Source organism: Prionailurus viverrinus, chromosome B4 (assembly GCF_022837055.1).
Source record: "Prionailurus viverrinus isolate Anna chromosome B4, UM_Priviv_1.0, whole genome shotgun sequence".
NCBI classification, from domain to species: Eukaryota; Metazoa; Chordata; class Mammalia; order Carnivora; family Felidae; genus Prionailurus; species Prionailurus viverrinus.
The window spans coordinates 37,903,145-37,920,582 of record NC_062567.1 but is presented as its reverse complement, the minus strand read 5'-3'; the positions used below and the strand labels follow the sequence as shown (position 1 = coordinate 37,920,582).

General features: G+C 48.3%; 1 protein-coding gene across 1 annotated transcript in view; it reads left to right on the top strand.

Moving 5' to 3' along the window:
* The window catches only part of VWF (von Willebrand factor), a 138,227-nt gene that overhangs the window by 73,283 nt on the left and 47,506 nt on the right, over window positions 1-17,438 (top strand). The window contains exons 19-27 of the mRNA XM_047866328.1: window positions 2,467-2,570; window positions 3,861-3,999; window positions 6,332-6,466; window positions 8,638-8,784; window positions 11,411-11,551; window positions 11,753-11,866; window positions 13,078-13,234; window positions 14,007-14,165; window positions 14,831-14,966. Of these exons, the coding sequence (XP_047722284.1) occupies window positions 2,467-2,570; window positions 3,861-3,999; window positions 6,332-6,466; window positions 8,638-8,784; window positions 11,411-11,551; window positions 11,753-11,866; window positions 13,078-13,234; window positions 14,007-14,165; window positions 14,831-14,966 (1,232 nt within the window). The remainder of the gene's footprint in view (window positions 1-2,466; window positions 2,571-3,860; window positions 4,000-6,331; window positions 6,467-8,637; window positions 8,785-11,410; window positions 11,552-11,752; window positions 11,867-13,077; window positions 13,235-14,006; window positions 14,166-14,830; window positions 14,967-17,438) is intronic.

The following is a 17,438-nucleotide window of genomic DNA, read 5'->3' as shown; positions in this document are numbered from 1 at the left end:
TTAGGGCTCTCTGGGTGTTTTTTTGCTGGGCTGGTGTTATTTGATCTCTCCCAAGTCAGAGCTGGTACTGAGGTGTGGCACGAGAACCCTCTCCTTTCCTTTTAAGGTTATGCTTTGTCCCCTCTCCAGCTGCGACTTATGAATCTAACCCCACACCTCTGTTGTCTTTATAGCAGTCCCCATCCAGTATGAAGGTCCTATTTTAATCCTGTAATCCATCAGTAAGTCAGGGCGGAGAGAGCCATATGGCTTGTCAGTGAGAGTGCAAAAGGAGGAAGGGGGCACTTGTGGCTTTATCTCATGACCAAGCTGGGGTTTGAGTTTATATCCATTGCAGGAGGGCTGGGACTCACCCCTGGGCCAGGGGAGGGGCTACCTGAGCCATGGGGGTGCAAGACTCTTTGTCAATGGGCTGAATATCCTGGAGAGAGGTAGAAACATCCAGCATGCAGACCAAGAGGCATGGGAGCCCTCCAGCCAGCCTGCTCAAAGGCAGAGGGGCAGTGCACGTTCTGCTGAAGTGGGGTGAGGTGAGCAGGGCTCTGCCTCCTGGAATCCACCCCTGTGCATCCTCATCACTTTTGTCTCACATTGTTACGTTTCCAACAAGGAGACTTACTGTCTGGTCTCCATCAGCTGTAGGTGTGGGTGTTGGAGAGCGTGTCAAGCTTCCCCAGTAAATGTATCGGTCTTTCTTAGAGTAGCCATTAGGTGGCAGGCCTCGGACTTAAGTTAGAAGTGATGACGCTTTGAGGGGGGGATGTGAGAATGAACCCTAATTGTGATAGTTTCTGAAGACTGTGGTAGAGAGACATTTGTCGCCTCCTCCCTGATCCTGCCAAGCTGTCATCTTCCCTACTGGGTGCCTAAGCTCCTTGTCTTCCAATAACAGGGCTTGGCTGACCTGCCTCTTCCTCATACTCTGTGCTCCCACCCTCCTCCTTCACTTAGGTCTTGAGGACTTGGGGTTGGGTGAAGGTGGTGGTTAATTGGAGGTTATTCTTCTGATCCTGTTCTAACACACACACACAGACACACACACAGACACACACACAGACACACACACAGACACACAGACACTACTTTAGCCTATGGTCCCCAACATGAAAGCTCTTTGTTTAGGCCAGGACTGCCCCATTCCCAGGGCTTTGTTCAGTTCCAAGCCCAGGGAACTCAGGCTTGTCCGGGGAGTAACTGGAACTCATGGATCCTGAACCAGGAACTTCTCACCCCTTAGGTATCTCTGGAACCAATGTGCTGTGGTCCTTTCACCTGAAGGTGACCCATGGCTCTTTTAGATTACCCATAGCCCACACCAGAGCAGATGTCCAGGGCTGTCCTACGGGGCTGGGACAGAAGCATATCTACGTGCTGGGGTCAGAGTAGGTTTGGAGAGTTCCTTCTGAGCCCACTGTGGCCAGTGGGTCTTAGTTCTTTCTTCCCTCTGACCCCTACAGGCCTGAGGAGTACAACATGTTCACATAGTACTTTCTTCCTGGGTTGAGGGCAGGGAAACAGAGCATACCCCCATGGAGGGTGTATCAGAATCCCAGGGGACTAGGCGAAGAGCAGGTATGTGGGGCTTGAACAAGCCCCAGACTCTGGCTTTGGTCCATCCCTGTCTATGGGCAGTATGCAGCCTTCATCTCCAGGGGCTAAATGCATTTAAGTTTTATTAAACATATTTTCCATCATTTCCACTGTAAACATAATATATGCTTATTGATGAACATGTGGAAAAAAAATTTAAAAACCAAAAAAGAAAATAAAAATCCCCTATTTCTCTGTCTCAGGCTTCTATCTGGATGGAACTTCTGTAATTCATTCTAGTCTTTTTGTGGCATATTTTGGATTGTGTGTGTGTGCGTGCGTGTGTGTGTGTGTGTGTGTATGTATATGTGTGTGTATATATATATATATATATATATATATATATATATGGACTGTATGTAAGTACAGTCTTTCCCTGTTTTAAAAATTAATAGTGTCAGTATTTCTCACATCATATAAGAGTTTTCCAAAGGGCCATTTTAATAGCTACAAAGGATACCATTATCTGGGGATTCCTTAATGGAGTTAATCATTTTCCTGTTGTTGAACAGTTGGTTGTTTCCATATTTTGCAATGATAAATGATTCTACATTAACCTTCGTCCGTAAGCCTGTTTGGTTTGGAGACATCCTCTGCGTGGTGTTACTGGGTCTAAGGAGATGCACATCCAAGGGCTTCTGCCACACGTTACTACAGAGTCTTTGCCACTGTCCCAGCAGGGTGTGAGGGCAGAGGGTGGTCGGAGTGTCTCTAGCTGAGCTGGGGGATCAGTGTGTGGATGGGGGCCCGTGTTTGCCGAGCCCCAGCCTGGGTGGGCATGGGTTCCCTGGACTGGCCTGTGGCCAAGGCCATCTTCTCAGCAGGGCCTACATCACTTATTATGGCCCCTAAGACATTTGGATTCCTTTCCCTTAGGTCCGGCATGAAAACAGATGTGTGGCCCTGGAAAGGTGTCCCTGCTTCCACCAAGGCAGAGAATACGCCCCAGGAGAAACGGTGAAAATTGACTGCAACACTTGGTGAGGCCCTGGGAGAGGCTTTCCTGGGGCCTGCGCCTTTGGGGTGGGGTGAGCAGGAGTGGGGTCGCAGTGGCTGACGTGACCACAGGACTCTGGCACTTGCCTCCGGCACCCTGTGGGAACATGGTTGTTCTTTTCCTTTTCTCTATGTCTCTGTTTCTCGAACTACAAAGTGGGGAGAATCTTTATCCTCTCCTGTGCTCACCCTGCATCGACCCTGTCCTGGAGAGTAGTGTTTCCAAGATGGACTTTGGCCCATGACTTTGGTCATGGCATGTGTGACCAAGCTGCCAAAAGGCATGGATTTTGGAGGGTCCTTCCCTGGCCTTATACTACCCCCTAAGCATTCTGCAAGTGTGCGTGGCATGGCTGGTTCTCTTCTTCCTTCTCTGTGCCCGCCATTCACTAGCCCTTTTCTCTGTTCACTCACCCTGCCTGTGACAGCTTTAGAGGAAGGTCCCCAGGAACAGAGGCAGGAAGGGCTGGGACCCGGAAGACGCTTAGCTGTCTTTTGGGCCTGAGGTCTGAGCTTACCACCTCTGACGCACAGAGTGGGCTCTCTGATGTCAGCTCTGGTTATGGGGTAGGGTGGGGGGATGAGTGTTGTGGTAGTGGACACATCACTGTGGATTGAAACATAGCTCTGTACACACAAAACCTCTCCTGGCAGAAGTTCACGGTTGATCACTATTTTCCCAACTCAGAACTTTCCTGCCGTTGTGTCTTTTTCTCCCTGTTAGTGTCAGAGGGCTCTCAACTTCAGTGTCTCTGTTCTGTAGAGACCCCATGGCCACTCTCAGGCATCTTCCAGGGAGGCTGAACCTCAGCAGATCCATAGCAGGTGGTCTACAGAGGAACTGGGCTTCTTCCCCTGGCTGCCCATCACCTTAGATGACCTGTTTCCCCCTTTGCCTCACTTCTCCCTTGAAGCAGAAGAGCAGCATGGCCTTCCCTTTCTCCCCCTTGGCCCTGTGCCCTGCAGTGACAGTTTATGGGGCGCCTGGCTGGCTCAGTTGGAAAAGCATGTGACTCTTGATCTTGGGGCCGTGAGTTTGAGCCCACATTGGGTATGAAGCCGACTTAAAAGAAATATGACAGTTTATGACTGCAAACTGCCCTTCCCCATCCCACCCCACAGGCAGCTGGTCCTCCACTTCTAGAGGCTTCCTGGAGGGTTGGGTGGCACCCCAGAGTGATCTGCATTCTTTCATTGTCTTTCATTCCCCAGGGCCCAGAAGGGCCCCTCACACCACAGTACCCACTGGTCATCCTGGCCATTATTATTCCTAGTATCTGTCGGGACCGGAAGTGGAACTGCACGGACCATGTGTGTGACGCCACGTGCTCTGCCATCGGCATGGCGCACTACCTCACCTTCGACGGGCTCAAATATCTGTTCCCTGGAGAGTGCCAGTATGTTCTGGTGCAGGTGAGAGCGAGGGAGGGAGGGCCTGCTGTCTGTCTCCAGGAGGCACTGGGAGATGCTGACTGCCCTTTGGGGTTTTCCAGATCAGATTCTACTGTTCTGTCTGTAGAAACAGCTCTGGGGCTGGTTTCTACTGGAGCAATTTTCCAGCCCCTAAAAGAGGTGCCTGAAACCCAGAGTCATGGCCCATCTTCCTTCAGCTTACATGGAGACGTACAAGAATAGGGCAGAAGCTCATTTGTTGACTGGGAGTGGTGTGGGGGCAAGGCTACCACCAGCCTAAGGTAGTACCAAAATGGAATTAGAAAAACACATCTGTTCTTTTTGGCAGGCACAGCCTCGATCAGGATGCTCAGTGGGGAGGGCGGGATCCCAGGCTGGATCGAGCCCCTCTCACCCTCACCACCAGTGCCCTGGTGGGTGGCCCAGAACAGGGGGCTGGTTGGAGTGATCCCTGGAGTTGGCTTCCCACCCTATGATCCTATTGCGTTCTCTACCATTTCCATTTCTAACCTAGTGCAATTCAGAAAGGGCATCACAGAAAAGTCATACTGCCCAGGAAATCCTAGGTGGTGAGTGAGGGCACCGGCCTCTCTGCCTTTCTCTCCCCACTGGGTGGATTCCTGTCAACTTCTTTTGCTGGTTGACACCAAAGTGAGTAAGCAAGGAGGTATAAGTGCTTTTCTCATGAGGGATGACACAGCTTGACTCTGTGAAGCTTTAAACAAATGTGGTCTCACTGTCTCCATTCTCAGGAGGAGGAGTAGGGACTTGGCGTGGTCTGAAGGGAGGACCACAAACTGGTAGGAACCTCAGCCTCAGAGACAGAACTGCAGGGCCCGTGAGTCAGGCAGTGAGGGTACCTGTAGAGCGTGCTGGGAGTGGGGCAGAACGAGCAGCAGCACTGAGAGGCTGTGCACAGGGCATGCTTGGAGTGAGCAGTGGCACCAACTAATGGAGCCTCCTACCTCCCATGACCCAGTCTGGCCCCAGAGAGGCATGCAGTGTGCTAGAGAGACAGGGCATGCACATGATAACATGGTTTTACTGACACTTAGGAACCTGGGGTGTATCCCCCTCTGGAGCGTTCCTACAGATTACATATGGCAGCTTGTCTTTTGATTATCTGCCTCCCAACCTTGGTAACAAAAGATGAGGTGACACCATCTCTGGCATTCAACCACCCAGCCAGTATCAAATGCAAGTGTGCATCCAGAAAACACGACTAGACTGATTCTGTGCAATGAGAAGCAGCTGGTCAGATCCACTGCTCCCCGGCTTTCCCTGCCCAGGCAGAGCTTTCCCAAGCGGGCCACTTTTAGTGTCCCTTTCAAATTGTCCCCCTTTGTAGGTTGCTTGTCTTGCATCACAGCCAGTTCTGTTGTCTCCTTCTGATATGTTGTCCCAGATCCTCCCCTTTCTCCCTTCTTTGGGAGGTATCATCAAGACTTAACTCTTTTTAGCAAAATCTCAGCTGGTGACAAGAACCATTTATAAAGCACCTGTACCTTTGTTCCCTCTTTTGTCCTTCACCATCCCATTGACTCAACATAGATCCATTTAACCTAACAATCCCCACTAAGTTGGCTGATCCTGTGTTTTAGAGGGGCTGATTGTGTGTGTCTGTGTCTGTGTGTGTGTACGGGCGTGTCAGAGAGGTAAGTGACTTGCTCAGTGTATCCAATAACTGGCAGAGCAAGGCTCACACCTAGTTTTTCTTTTTTTTTCTCCTACCATACCACAGCTATAGCCACCATGGGGAGGTATTTGCTAGAAGGTGTCCCCTTTTTGTTAATTTTCTATGAAATTGCCGGCAAGGACCAGCACTCCGTCATCCTCTGTTCCCAGCCAGAGGTGGTAGCTGAGCATCCGTGGAGCTGTGTCAGACGACCTCTGGTTACGTTTCTGGGCCGGCAGTCCAGAGGGATTCAGCTAGAATTTAAAGCCACAAAGTGCCATGTGGTCAAACTGTCCTAGTTAGCTGGGTGAGACTAAGCACTAACAGGTTCTAGGTAGGGGTATTTAGGCTGATGTGTTCAGCAAAGCATATCACGTGCCACTTCTCCATCTCCCCTCCCCCTCTCCCTGCTTCTCTACCTTGTGCTCACTGACTCTGGTTCATAGGTAATGGCTGAAGATGACACACCTGTCCCTTCTCCCCCTAAAGTCATTCTCTCTCCCTCTCTCATTCCCTCTCTCTCTGTCTCACACACGCCCATGCATGGACACGGTAACATCCTTTAACACATATCCTTCGATGGTCTGAGATGGTGAGATGCCAATATTCTGATCTGGGGAGAGGTAGCAGGGATAATATTTCTCTCCCTTTCCCCAGGATTACTGTGGCAGTAACCCTGGCACCTTCCGGATCCTGGTGGCGAATGAGGGGTGCAGCTACCCATCAGTGAAATGCAAGAAGCGGATCACCATCCTGGTGGGAGGAGGCGAGATTGAACTGTTTGATGGGGAGGTGAGTGCCAGCCTCATCCCCTCTACGCTCACACCCCTCTGTTCTTCTGTCAGCTGATTAAGAGCATGTATCAAGCGCTGTTTAGAACTTGTGTGACAGAATATCGTACAGTGAGCATGAGGTAGAGCCGTATCGTCTGACCTTCATATATTCTATGAGAAGAACAAGTTGCAGGTGACCATGGATAACACGATCCCATTTTAGTAAAATAAAGTTCAGATATGTGAGTGGACATAAATGTGGGACTGTATCCACAAAAGTGTAGGAAGAATCAGGAGGGTGGGGTGGAGATTGGAGGGCAGGAGGCCTTTCCCTTTTATATACATATGTATGTGTGTGTATATATTTATGAAATATATAGATAGGAATATATATACACACACCACATATACACACATGTACACATATACTAATGTATACACATATGTACCTATATATGTGCATATGCACACACATATGTAGTGTATAGACATAAATATCATGTATACACATATCATATGCATACACATCATATATACACATGCACACATACACACATATACATAATATATACATATATACACATCTGTCATATGATATACGTGGGTATCATTACTACACAATACAGATATGTATACATATATAATATATATGCACACATGTACATATAATATATATACATATCTATCATATATGCACTAAATTATATAGATATATATTATATTTACACACACTTAAACATTTATTTTGGGAAGTAATGATGTTTTGGGTATTTTTACTGTATGTTTTTCAGTTCTTTTCAGATAAAATCTTTTCAAAAGAGTTCAAAAGAGCAGTGAACATATTTAGTCCTTGTATACTAAGAGTTTATGAAGTGGTTCTCAGAAGAGTACAGAAGAACCACCTGGCATCTGATTTAAGATCCTGATCCCGGGGTCCACCCTGAGATTCTCATAGGTCTGAGGGGGACCCCAGAATCTTTATCTGGAGCTCCAGGTAACCTGGAGACCACAGTTTTGCTTCTGTTGGTCTTGTACTAGGGAGAACAGGGCCTGGGCTCAAACCTGTCCTGGTATCATCATTTTATTCCATGGTCTCAGCCCGCATCCCTGACTTCTTGGGAACATGCACCACCGATATCAGGAGATGGGGAGTGAATTCCCCATTACTGGCTGTGGGTCAGCAGTGTCAACTCTGTGTCAAAGGACAGATGACAATGGTGATGTCGAATAGGAGGTGAGCACTTATGATGAGCTCTGCACGTGTGTGTCATGAAGGAGAACCTTGGCAAAGGGTGACAGGTGCTTTGCAACTACTTCAGTTTTATGAATTAGATAGTCAGCCAAGCACGCTGAGCTGGGCTCTGAGGGCTCGCACAGGCAACAGTTCTGCCAAGTCTAGGGTCCAGGTTGGAGTCCTTCTGGAAACTGAAATCCATGATTCCTGCCACCATCGCTGAGCTTTTCAGTCTCTCTGTTCTCTGTCAGCTGACTCCTGATGACAGGGACTCTGGGGAGCAGGAGATGGGGGAAGGAAAGGGAAGAGTCTAGTGCTCATTTATATAAACGGATAGATTTTTAAATGAATTGCTTAGCGATATTTAAAATCATTGCCATGGTTTTTAAAAAAATTTTTAATGTTTATTTTTGAGAGAGAGAGAGACAGAGTGTGAGTGGGGAGGGGGAGAAAGAGAAAGGGAGACGCAGAATCTGAAGCAGGCTCCAGGCTCGGAGCTGTCAGCAGAGCCTAACACGGGGCTCGAACTCACAAATCATGAGATCACGACCTGAGCGGAAGTCAGACGCTCAACCAACTGAGCCACCCAGGCGCTCCTAAAATCATTGCCATGTTAAAACCTGATTAGGAGACCTCGTGCATTTAATGATCAAGTATAAAAAATTATTTTTGTGAGGTGATGGATATCTTCCACTGGTAGGTTTCATTGTATTTTTGATCTTATAATTACGATTTTGCTGCCATCTCTGCTATGATCCCTGAGTCATAGGATTCTTGGCCAGTGATAGGCAAGACTGACGCAGAAACATCCAGGCAGGGTGTAGGCCCCAAAAGGGCATGCTTTGACCAGGTGGGGCAAATGACTTGTAGTTCTGGAGACAGGCAGGGGTGTGGGGTGGAGGGGGTCTCTCATGTCTGCCCTTCACTCCCTCTTCTCGTGCTTTGTCATCCTTCAGGTGAATGTGATGAAGCCCATGATGGATGAGACCCACTTTGAGGTGGTGGAGTCTGGTCACTATGTCATTCTGCTGCTGGGCAAGGCCCTTTCTGTGATCTGGGACCACCGCCTGAGCATCTCCGTGGCTCTGAAGCAGACATACCAGGTTAGTGGCTCTTCTCTGTTTCCTCTTGGTCTTGTCTGTGACTTGCTGTTTGTGCCTTTCTCAGCTTTCTGAGCAGCAGCCCACTGGCCCTGCCCACTGCCACGGGGGAAAGTGGCTGGTCATCTCGTCTTGCCTCCTTTCCCAGACAAGTAAGACCATTGATTCAAGGTGTAGAGTCAGCCTTGGCTGTTTCTGGAAACCAGCTGCATGTAGGAAGGACTGTGGCTGGCCCCAACCCAGCAAACCATTCCTTGAATGGCCTTGCTAGGCATGCAGTTTATACCCCCCAAAGAAGGAAGTGAAAGATGAGGCAATAGCTTTTCTTAAGGTTTCTTGACCTAAAGAGGCATACTGATCACGCGCCATATTGTTAAAACACTGTGAAACATTCTGGGGTGTTGCCTTGCCATTTGAACCATAGACCAGTACATTCTGAGAGCTGTTTGTAGAACTGCTGACAGCCTAGTTTAGAGAAAGTTACGCCGTTTGTGTCCAGGTTCCAACAGTTTGTTTGGACTTTGTTTTTCTAACCGGCAAGTGTGGGACAAGTACTCTGTCTACTCTGGTGGCTGATTTAGCCTCAGTAGCATCTCTGACAGCACCGTTCATTTCGGCTGTACTGAAGTGAGGCTGCACTGCCCTTATTTCCTGTGGTGCCCACTCTACTTCCTGAACACAGTAACAATTCACTCATTCATTTATTCAACAAATCCTTACTAAGCTCTATTATGTATCAAGCCCTGTTCTAGGCACTGTGGCTACAGCAGGGAAAAAATTACATATGTATATGCACGTATGTATATAAATATGGGTATGAATATGTGTATGTATATGCATATGTGTGTATGTGTGTGTGTGTGTGTGTGTGTGTAAACCCTTGTCTTAGTTTCCTATTGCTGCTATAACAAATTACCAAACTTCGTAATTTAAAACAACAACATAAATTTATTTTATTTTTAAATTTAAGGTTTATTTACTTATGACAGAGAGAGATAGAGAGTGTGAGCATGCACGCAAGTGGGGGAGGGGCAGAGAGACAGGGAGACAGAGAATCCAAAGCAGGCTCTGCTCTGCCAACACAAAGCCTGATGTGGGGCTTGAACCCACAAACCATGAGATCACGACCTGAGCAGAAGTCAGACACTCAACCGACTGAGCCACCCAGGTACCCCAGGAACATAAATTTATTATCTGAGGGTTCTGGAGGTCAAAAGTATGAAGGGCTGCATTCTCCTGGAGGCTTTAGGGGAGAATCCGTTTCCTTGCCTTGTCTAGCTTCTGGGGCCTGCTTGCATTCCTTGGCTCATGGTCCCATCCTCCATCTTCAAAACAAACAGCACAGCATCTTCCAATATCTCTCTGCTTCTGCCAGCTCACCCTTCTCTGACTCCTCCCGTGCACCTTGTAAGACCCTGTGATTATACTGGGCCCACTTAGATTGTCCAGGACAACCTTCCCATCCTGAGATCCTTAACCTAATCACATCAGCAAAGTTCCTTTTTCCATGTGTGGATTAGGGCATGGACATCTTTGCAGGGGGGGCACGGTGTTGCCTGACACAACCCTGGTGGAGATTGTATTCTAATGGGGCTATTATTTTAGATTGGTTGGTCTGATGAGACCTGTCTGAAAAGGTAACATGAGCAGAGTCTTCAGGGAAGGGAGGGAGTGAATCATGTAAATATCCAGACAAAAGAATTTAAGCTGTTGGAATATCATGTTCAAAGGCCCTACAGTGGGTGGCCTTTGGGGTATTTGAACAATGAGGCCAGTGTGGCTGGAGAAGAGGGACTGGAGTGAATGGTAGTTAATAAGGGCAGGGGCCGTACTATGAGGGGCCTACTATGAGTAGGCCTTTCATCCAATTATGTGAACACTCTTCTTATATGTTTCCCAGTAAGTTCATCCTTGTACCAAATAGATTCTCTGTATTGAAACAAAAAAGAGCAAGTCACATCTCAAGACAGGGCTCTAAGTATGTTGTAAGAGCATAATATGCTTTGTTTTCCAGGCTAGATATTTCTAGTTCTTTACATAGTTTTTATGTGATGGTTTCCATTCATTCAGCAATCACTTGTTCAGGACTCGTAGCTGCCCATGCTTGCATGTTGTATACATGATAGGTGAACACAGAGACAGATAAGATATTATGTCAACCCTGGTGGCATTTGACATACAGCAGAATCTTAGCCAGCCTGTTCTGGACAGGCTGCAGTTGTCCAGATAATGGGCTTGCATTATTACACTGTCCACAGTAAAGTATGACTAGAACGTTCCCTCTTTGGATCTGTACACTCTCATTGATGTGATGTTGAACTGGCTCCTCTTTCTGCTCAGCCTGTTGCTGGGGAGAGTGATGGTTTATACTGGAGCAGGTTGTCTCTCTTTATGAATGACCTCTGTTTAACTTGAAGATGGGGGACGTGAGGAAGCCTGGAAAAACCTTGGCAAGGACAAGGCTTTGCCGATTATCCTGGTCTGCTTCTGGGTCTCCGTCCCTGTCCTTTTCCCAGCCTCTCCTTCTTCTGATGAACCTGCCGCCTTTGCTGCCCAGAACTCTCCTTTCCCCGAGTCAGAGAGTTTGCTCCGAGGTTTACAGTGCTCATGATCTCATCTTGTCTGTTAGGAGAAAGTGTGTGGTCTATGTGGGAATTTTGATGGCATCCAGAACAATGACTTCACCACCAGCAGCCTCCAAGTGGAAGAAGATCCCGTGGACTTTGGGAATTCCTGGAAAGTGAGCCCGCGGTGTGCCGACACCAGGAAAGTATGTCTGGGGTCTCTGTGTGGACCGAGCCCAAGAAGCGTGCTTCCTGGAACGTCCCCATCAGTTTTATGGGGGTTGAAGGGGGGTGGGGTGGAGGGGGGTGGTATGAACTTCAGTGGAGGCATGGCTCCAGAGGAGGGTCTCTTGGATCCTTCTGGGCTGTGTTTTGGTCCATCTGTGTCCTCTTGCCCTCTTCCCCAGGTACCACTGGACTCATCCCCTGCTACCTGTCACAGCAATGTCATGAAGCAGACAATGGTGGATTCCTCCTGCAGGATCCTCACCAGTGATATTTTCCAGGACTGCAACAGGCTGGTGAGGGCTGTGGGGTCATTGGAGGCAGAAGACTGCTAAGGGTTGGCCGAGTGGCTTGGGCACTTGGAGCATGAGCTTCTAATTGTGGACACCACCTTGGAGGCTTTGATTGGTCTCTATCAAGTCACCTCTTTACTCCCTTTCTTGGCTTCAGGCTGGGAAACAGAAAGCATAAAGGACAGTGTATGAGGAGAGCAATTCCTGGCGAGCCATTTTTCTTCTATGCAAGGCAGAGCTCTTCTGGGCATCTGACAATGCTTCTCTTTTGGCCTCAGTCTTAGAGCTTATGTGCACATGTATGTGGGTGTCTGTGTGGGTACATGTGTATATATGTATACGTGCACGCACACAGCCATGTACACACGCATGCGCTCTGTAGCACCACATGTATGAAACTAGTCTCAGCAATCCTTTTATCCATCCAGTGACTTTTAGTTCCTGAGGATACTTCAGAGAGTACCTAGGGTTGGCTAGTTGGGTGGACACCCTGGGCATCTCGGTTGGAGGAAAGAAGGTAGTGAGGCAGCCAGGGAGATCAGGATTGTTGGAATGTGTTGGAAACAATGATGTGCTTAATGTCTGAATTCATTCCTAGCACAACTACCTTGGAAAAGGCCAGTGTGTGCAGCAGTGTGTGGGGGTGGGCAGGGAAGGTGAGAAGGGGTTACTGAGATCTAATGTGGGTAGTGAGTGGGAAGCTTGGGGGGCAGAGTCTGGGAGGCCCAGGCCGGTCCGGTCCTACAGTCCAGCGGAATAGCCCCACAGCGCCCCAGTGAGGCAGCATGAGCAGTCCTGATGTGTTCCTTCCTTCGTTTTGAGGCAAAGGAAGAAGGCAACCAGCATGTATGTGTTTATGAGAAACAGCTAACACCTGTGAGGTTGAGTGTGGGTTATGGGAATGGCTGGCTGGCTGAGCAGGTATGTGGGAAGATGGATAGAAGAGAACGTTCTGAAAAATTCTAAGGCATATCACATCCTATGAAAGGCCAGCAACACTCCTCTATTCAGCTTTTCTTGTTGGAATCCAGATTAGGACTAGGAATTAGTATGCCTTTGTACCCACTCCCTGTTGGGGCCACTGACCAGCATTTCTCCTTCTACCCTGGAGCCCCAGTTGCCTTACTCTGATCACCAGAATATTTTCCCCCAGACCAAGAGCCAGGGTTCCTGAATTCTGCCCAGGCCTAGGCCACCCTGAGACTCCCTTGCAGGTGGACCCTGACCCATTCCTGGATGTTTGCATCTACGACACTTGCTCCTGTGAGTCCATTGGGGACTGTGCCTGCTTCTGTGACACCATTGCTGCCTACGCCCACGTGTGTGCCCAGCACGGCAAGGTGGTGGCCTGGAGGACAGCCACATTGTGTCGTGAGTCCTGATGTCCCTCAGACACCATCCCTCATGGATCTAGACTTTAACACCCCTAAGTGGGGTGTGGGAGGACTCCTTCGTGGGAGAGAACATAGAGCTCCTGTATGGGGACAGATGGCTGAGGGTTGAAGGGAGTTAAGACATTGATGGGCATGCCTGGTTGGTTCAGTCAGTTGAGCATCCGACTCTTGATTTCAGCTCATGTCATGATCTTGCCACCTACTTGGGATTCTGTCTCCCTCTCTTTATTTTCCCCTCCCCCATGCTCGCTCTTTCTCTCTCTCTCTCAAAAGAAATAAACTTAAAAAAAAAAAGACATTGATGTGAGTGAGTAGGGAGAGGGGACAGTGATTGAAGGCATTAATACATAGAGAAATTCCAGAAGAGGGAGAAGATGAAACAGTGATGAAAAGAAGAAGGAAGTCAATATTTTAATTAAATTCAATATCTTTAATTAGATGCTATTATATTTGCCAATGTGAGTGATCAATGCATACATTATTTATAGAGAGTCTTCCTTGAGTGGGAGCAGCTGAATGTTTTTATATGGAGAACAGATTCAGAACCATTAGGTTCCTGGCTTAGGTGCTTTAAAACCTGGGCAGCCTCTAATACTGGTGACTCACATGCTGCTTAGTTCCCCACCGGCATCATCACTTCCCCCAGGGCCGTCACCACCATGGGTGTCACCACCATCTCTTTGGGGCCTTTGGTGCCCTCCCATCTTCTCGGGTGGCACAGGGTGCCTGCTCATGTTCTATCTACACAGCCCAGAGCTGCGAGGAGAGGAATCTCCACGAGAACGGGTATGAGTGTGAGTGGCGCTATAACAGCTGTGCCCCAGCCTGTCCCATCACGTGCCAGCATCCTGAGCCACTGGCGTGCCCGGTGCAGTGTGTGGAAGGCTGCCATGCACACTGCCCTCCGGGTAAGTCAACTGTCCTGGGTCGGGAAGGGTTGGAGGGCGGGGCTGGGCTGTCAGGAAAGGTGCTTCCTGGTGGTACTCAACTTCACCCCGCGGTGTCCTGTCCCTGTCCTTACCACCCTGGGTTCTGCTTCCAGGTGCCCTTTCATCCAAGCCAGGCCAGCTATGATTTTTGTCAAGTTCAGCTCCTATACGTGCTTGTGTCTGCCTATTTATGGGCTTACCATTAAGAGCACTTTCTGATAGAACTTTCTGGAATGGTGGGAAAGTTCTGTGGAAAGGTAGCTCCTGTGTCTGAGGAATTGAAGTTTCAATTTTATTTAGTGTTGGTTTACATTGAAATTTTACTAGCTGCCTGTGGTTACTGGCCACTCTATTGGATAGCACAGATCTAGAGTAATCAAATATATTCTTTGGTCGAGTGAAAACAGCCTTGGAGATAAGATTGTCCTGAGGCTCGGGCGTGGTGAGTTAGGGGGAAGGAACATCCCCTCCCCGTCTTACAGAGGGATACACCAGGCCCAAAGAGAGTTGCTTTCTAAGTGGTGAGGTGGCCCTTGGGGGAGGCGGGCAGAGCTAGCTTCTGGTAGAGGCTCCTTTAGCTAAAAGCGAGTCTTCCTTGTGGGAAAGGTGAGAGTTTTTTTCCTAATGGGGGGTTTGTCATGCAGGGAAAATCCTGGATGAGCTTTTGCAGACCTGCATCGACCCCAAAGACTGTCCTGTGTGTGAGGTGGCTGGTCGTCGCTTGGCCTCAGGGAAGAAAATCACCTTGAACCCCAATGACCCTGAGCACTGCCAAATTTGGTAAAACAGACCCTCTGGTGTTTGAAGTGATGTTTTCTGGGGCCTCTTCAGAGACGTAGGTTTGGGAAAGAGCTTGCTATGTTAGTTGAGAGGTTGAGTGCTTGTTTTGTTTTATTTCTAGAGTTTGCTTCTCTCTCTTTAAGGACGGACTACATTGCTTCCCCAGAAAACACTTCTTGAGAGACTGAAGTATTTTTGTTTCTTCCATCTTGTGGAAGGATATAGTCTCTTACTGTTAGAAATAAGCCCATCGACCCAATGAAAGGAGGGACGTAGAGACTCAGAGCACAAAGAAGCGAGGTTTTAATCAACCTTCTTGCAAGAGTGGGTATCTGACGGACAGGAGCACTCGGGGCAGTTACACAGACAATTTATCTCCTAGCAGAAGTCCCTCCCCCAATTCTTCATTGGTTTGAGTACTACAGAGGTTACAGCCTTACCTGGATGTCTCCTATGCACATGAAGGGCAAAAAGTAGTCTGGTAGGAACAAATGTTCATTCCCTGAGGTGACACAGAGACCTTCAGTCCCTCCTCCCTGTTTCCTTTGGTGCATGCTCATTGCCAAGCCTGCAAAAATAAGCCTGAGAAATGGAGAGGGGAAGACCTAGGAAGTGAAGTATCTAAGGGTTTGGGACTCCATTGTGGGGGTCAGTTGTACGTATTTCCAGTAGGTTGTAAACTCATTGTTAGACAATACAACTTTTATTTGGTACTTTTGAAAATGAATCCTCTCCCTTATTTCTCACATTATTGTCCCTGGAGGTCACATCTAGTCCAAAGACAGATACCTATGGAAGTCAAATTGCTTTTTACTCAGAGCCCCGACCCCTCAGTGTGACATAGACACCTTGGGGCCACAGCCAAGGTCCCAGGATGGGGCTTTTGTAGTTGGGAGGGAAGACACTATCACTGCACCCTGGGTTCTCACTTGGATTACCTCTGGGAACTGGCCTTTGGGGAGGTGAGAAGGAGTCCTCAGGGTGAGCTCTGAACTTTCTGAAGCTCTGTTCCCAAGTAGGGAACATGTGTTCAGATGTTGATGTGTTTAACACCACGCCCTGACACTGATCGAGCCTTGTGGGAACTTGAACTTGAGAACTTACATTTTCTGGGGAAGGGCTGTGGCCACAGCTGCCAGAGTCAGACCCCACCACTGCCATCTGTACAAACAAGGGGAACACTGTCCGTGGTTAATTTTCTAGCAGACACAGGAAACTAGAGAGTATGGCACTCACGCATTGTTAACCAAGAATTGAAGCAATAAATCGTGTGGACCATGGGGGAAGTAAGAATTAACTTCCCAGTACGATTCTGCCTGCCCACCTTCCCCATGCTGAAACGGAGACCGTAAGGAATGAAAAAGGGGAGAAGCCGACACTGACTTGGGGTTCTGAGCCACACAGGCATGAGAGCTTAGAGCCCTCTCCCGGCCTCCCTCTGCTGTCCCATGGGGAGGGCAGCTACCAGGGTACACACTGTGGCTTCAGACAGCTGTGTGCAATAATTCCAAAACAGGCTGGGGACATTGCATGAGAGGCAAGGCACAGGGGACGTTTCTCAAGGCTCAGGGAACTGCTGCCTCTCAGCTTTACTGGGGTTGCTGAGGGCAAGTGGCCTCAAAGGCGGAGAGTACGTATAGGGGATGGTCCCAACCTCTGTGGGTCTCCACCACGGGGCAGCTTGATTTCACCTGTGGTTTGGTATACCTTGCCATCTCTAGGACGCTGGTGAGGAGTGACCAGAAGGGTCTGAAAACTTGGTTTGTTAGTGCAGGAATTTGTATGAGGGTAAGGGCTCTGCTGCAGACTTGTGCTTGGGGCTGGGTGCAGGGCCTAGCCTCTCCCTGGCACATGACAGGTGTTCACCGCATGGCCCTTGGAGGAATGAATGAACAAGCCACTGTCTTTTCCCCTAACATCTTGGACATTCCCAACTTTGTTCTGGGATAAAGTTGGGATTTTGAATCTTTATTCATCTTTCCAAAACGTTTTTACTCCACTTTTTTCTCTTTTTCTTGAGGCCCAACATATTATACAAAATTCGTACAGCTTAAATTGTCACAGAAAATACTGTAAAGCATTTATCTTCAGTAGGACCTTTACCAGTCTTGGTCAGCATCATTCTTTTAGATCATTATTTGTCTTTGGAGACACTTGGAAGAAGGTTTGGATTATAATTAAATATTTATGCTATTAGAGATGTAGGTTGAAAAGACATCAACTTTGAATGGCAGTGTGGATATCCTAGAAGCAAGAAAGGTTCTTCCTCAGGTGCTATGATGGATTAAAGCTTTGGCTTCTAGAATAAAGGGAGGCTTGTTGCTGCATGTATAGAGGTGCTATTTGGGGACATATGTTAAAAAATGCTGTGTCACTTAGGTGGGGAGTGATTCATGGGACCTCAGTTCAGGCAGGCCAGGCAGGCAGTTCTAGGGGAATATATGTGGGATGGTTCTAAATAAGGCTGAGGAG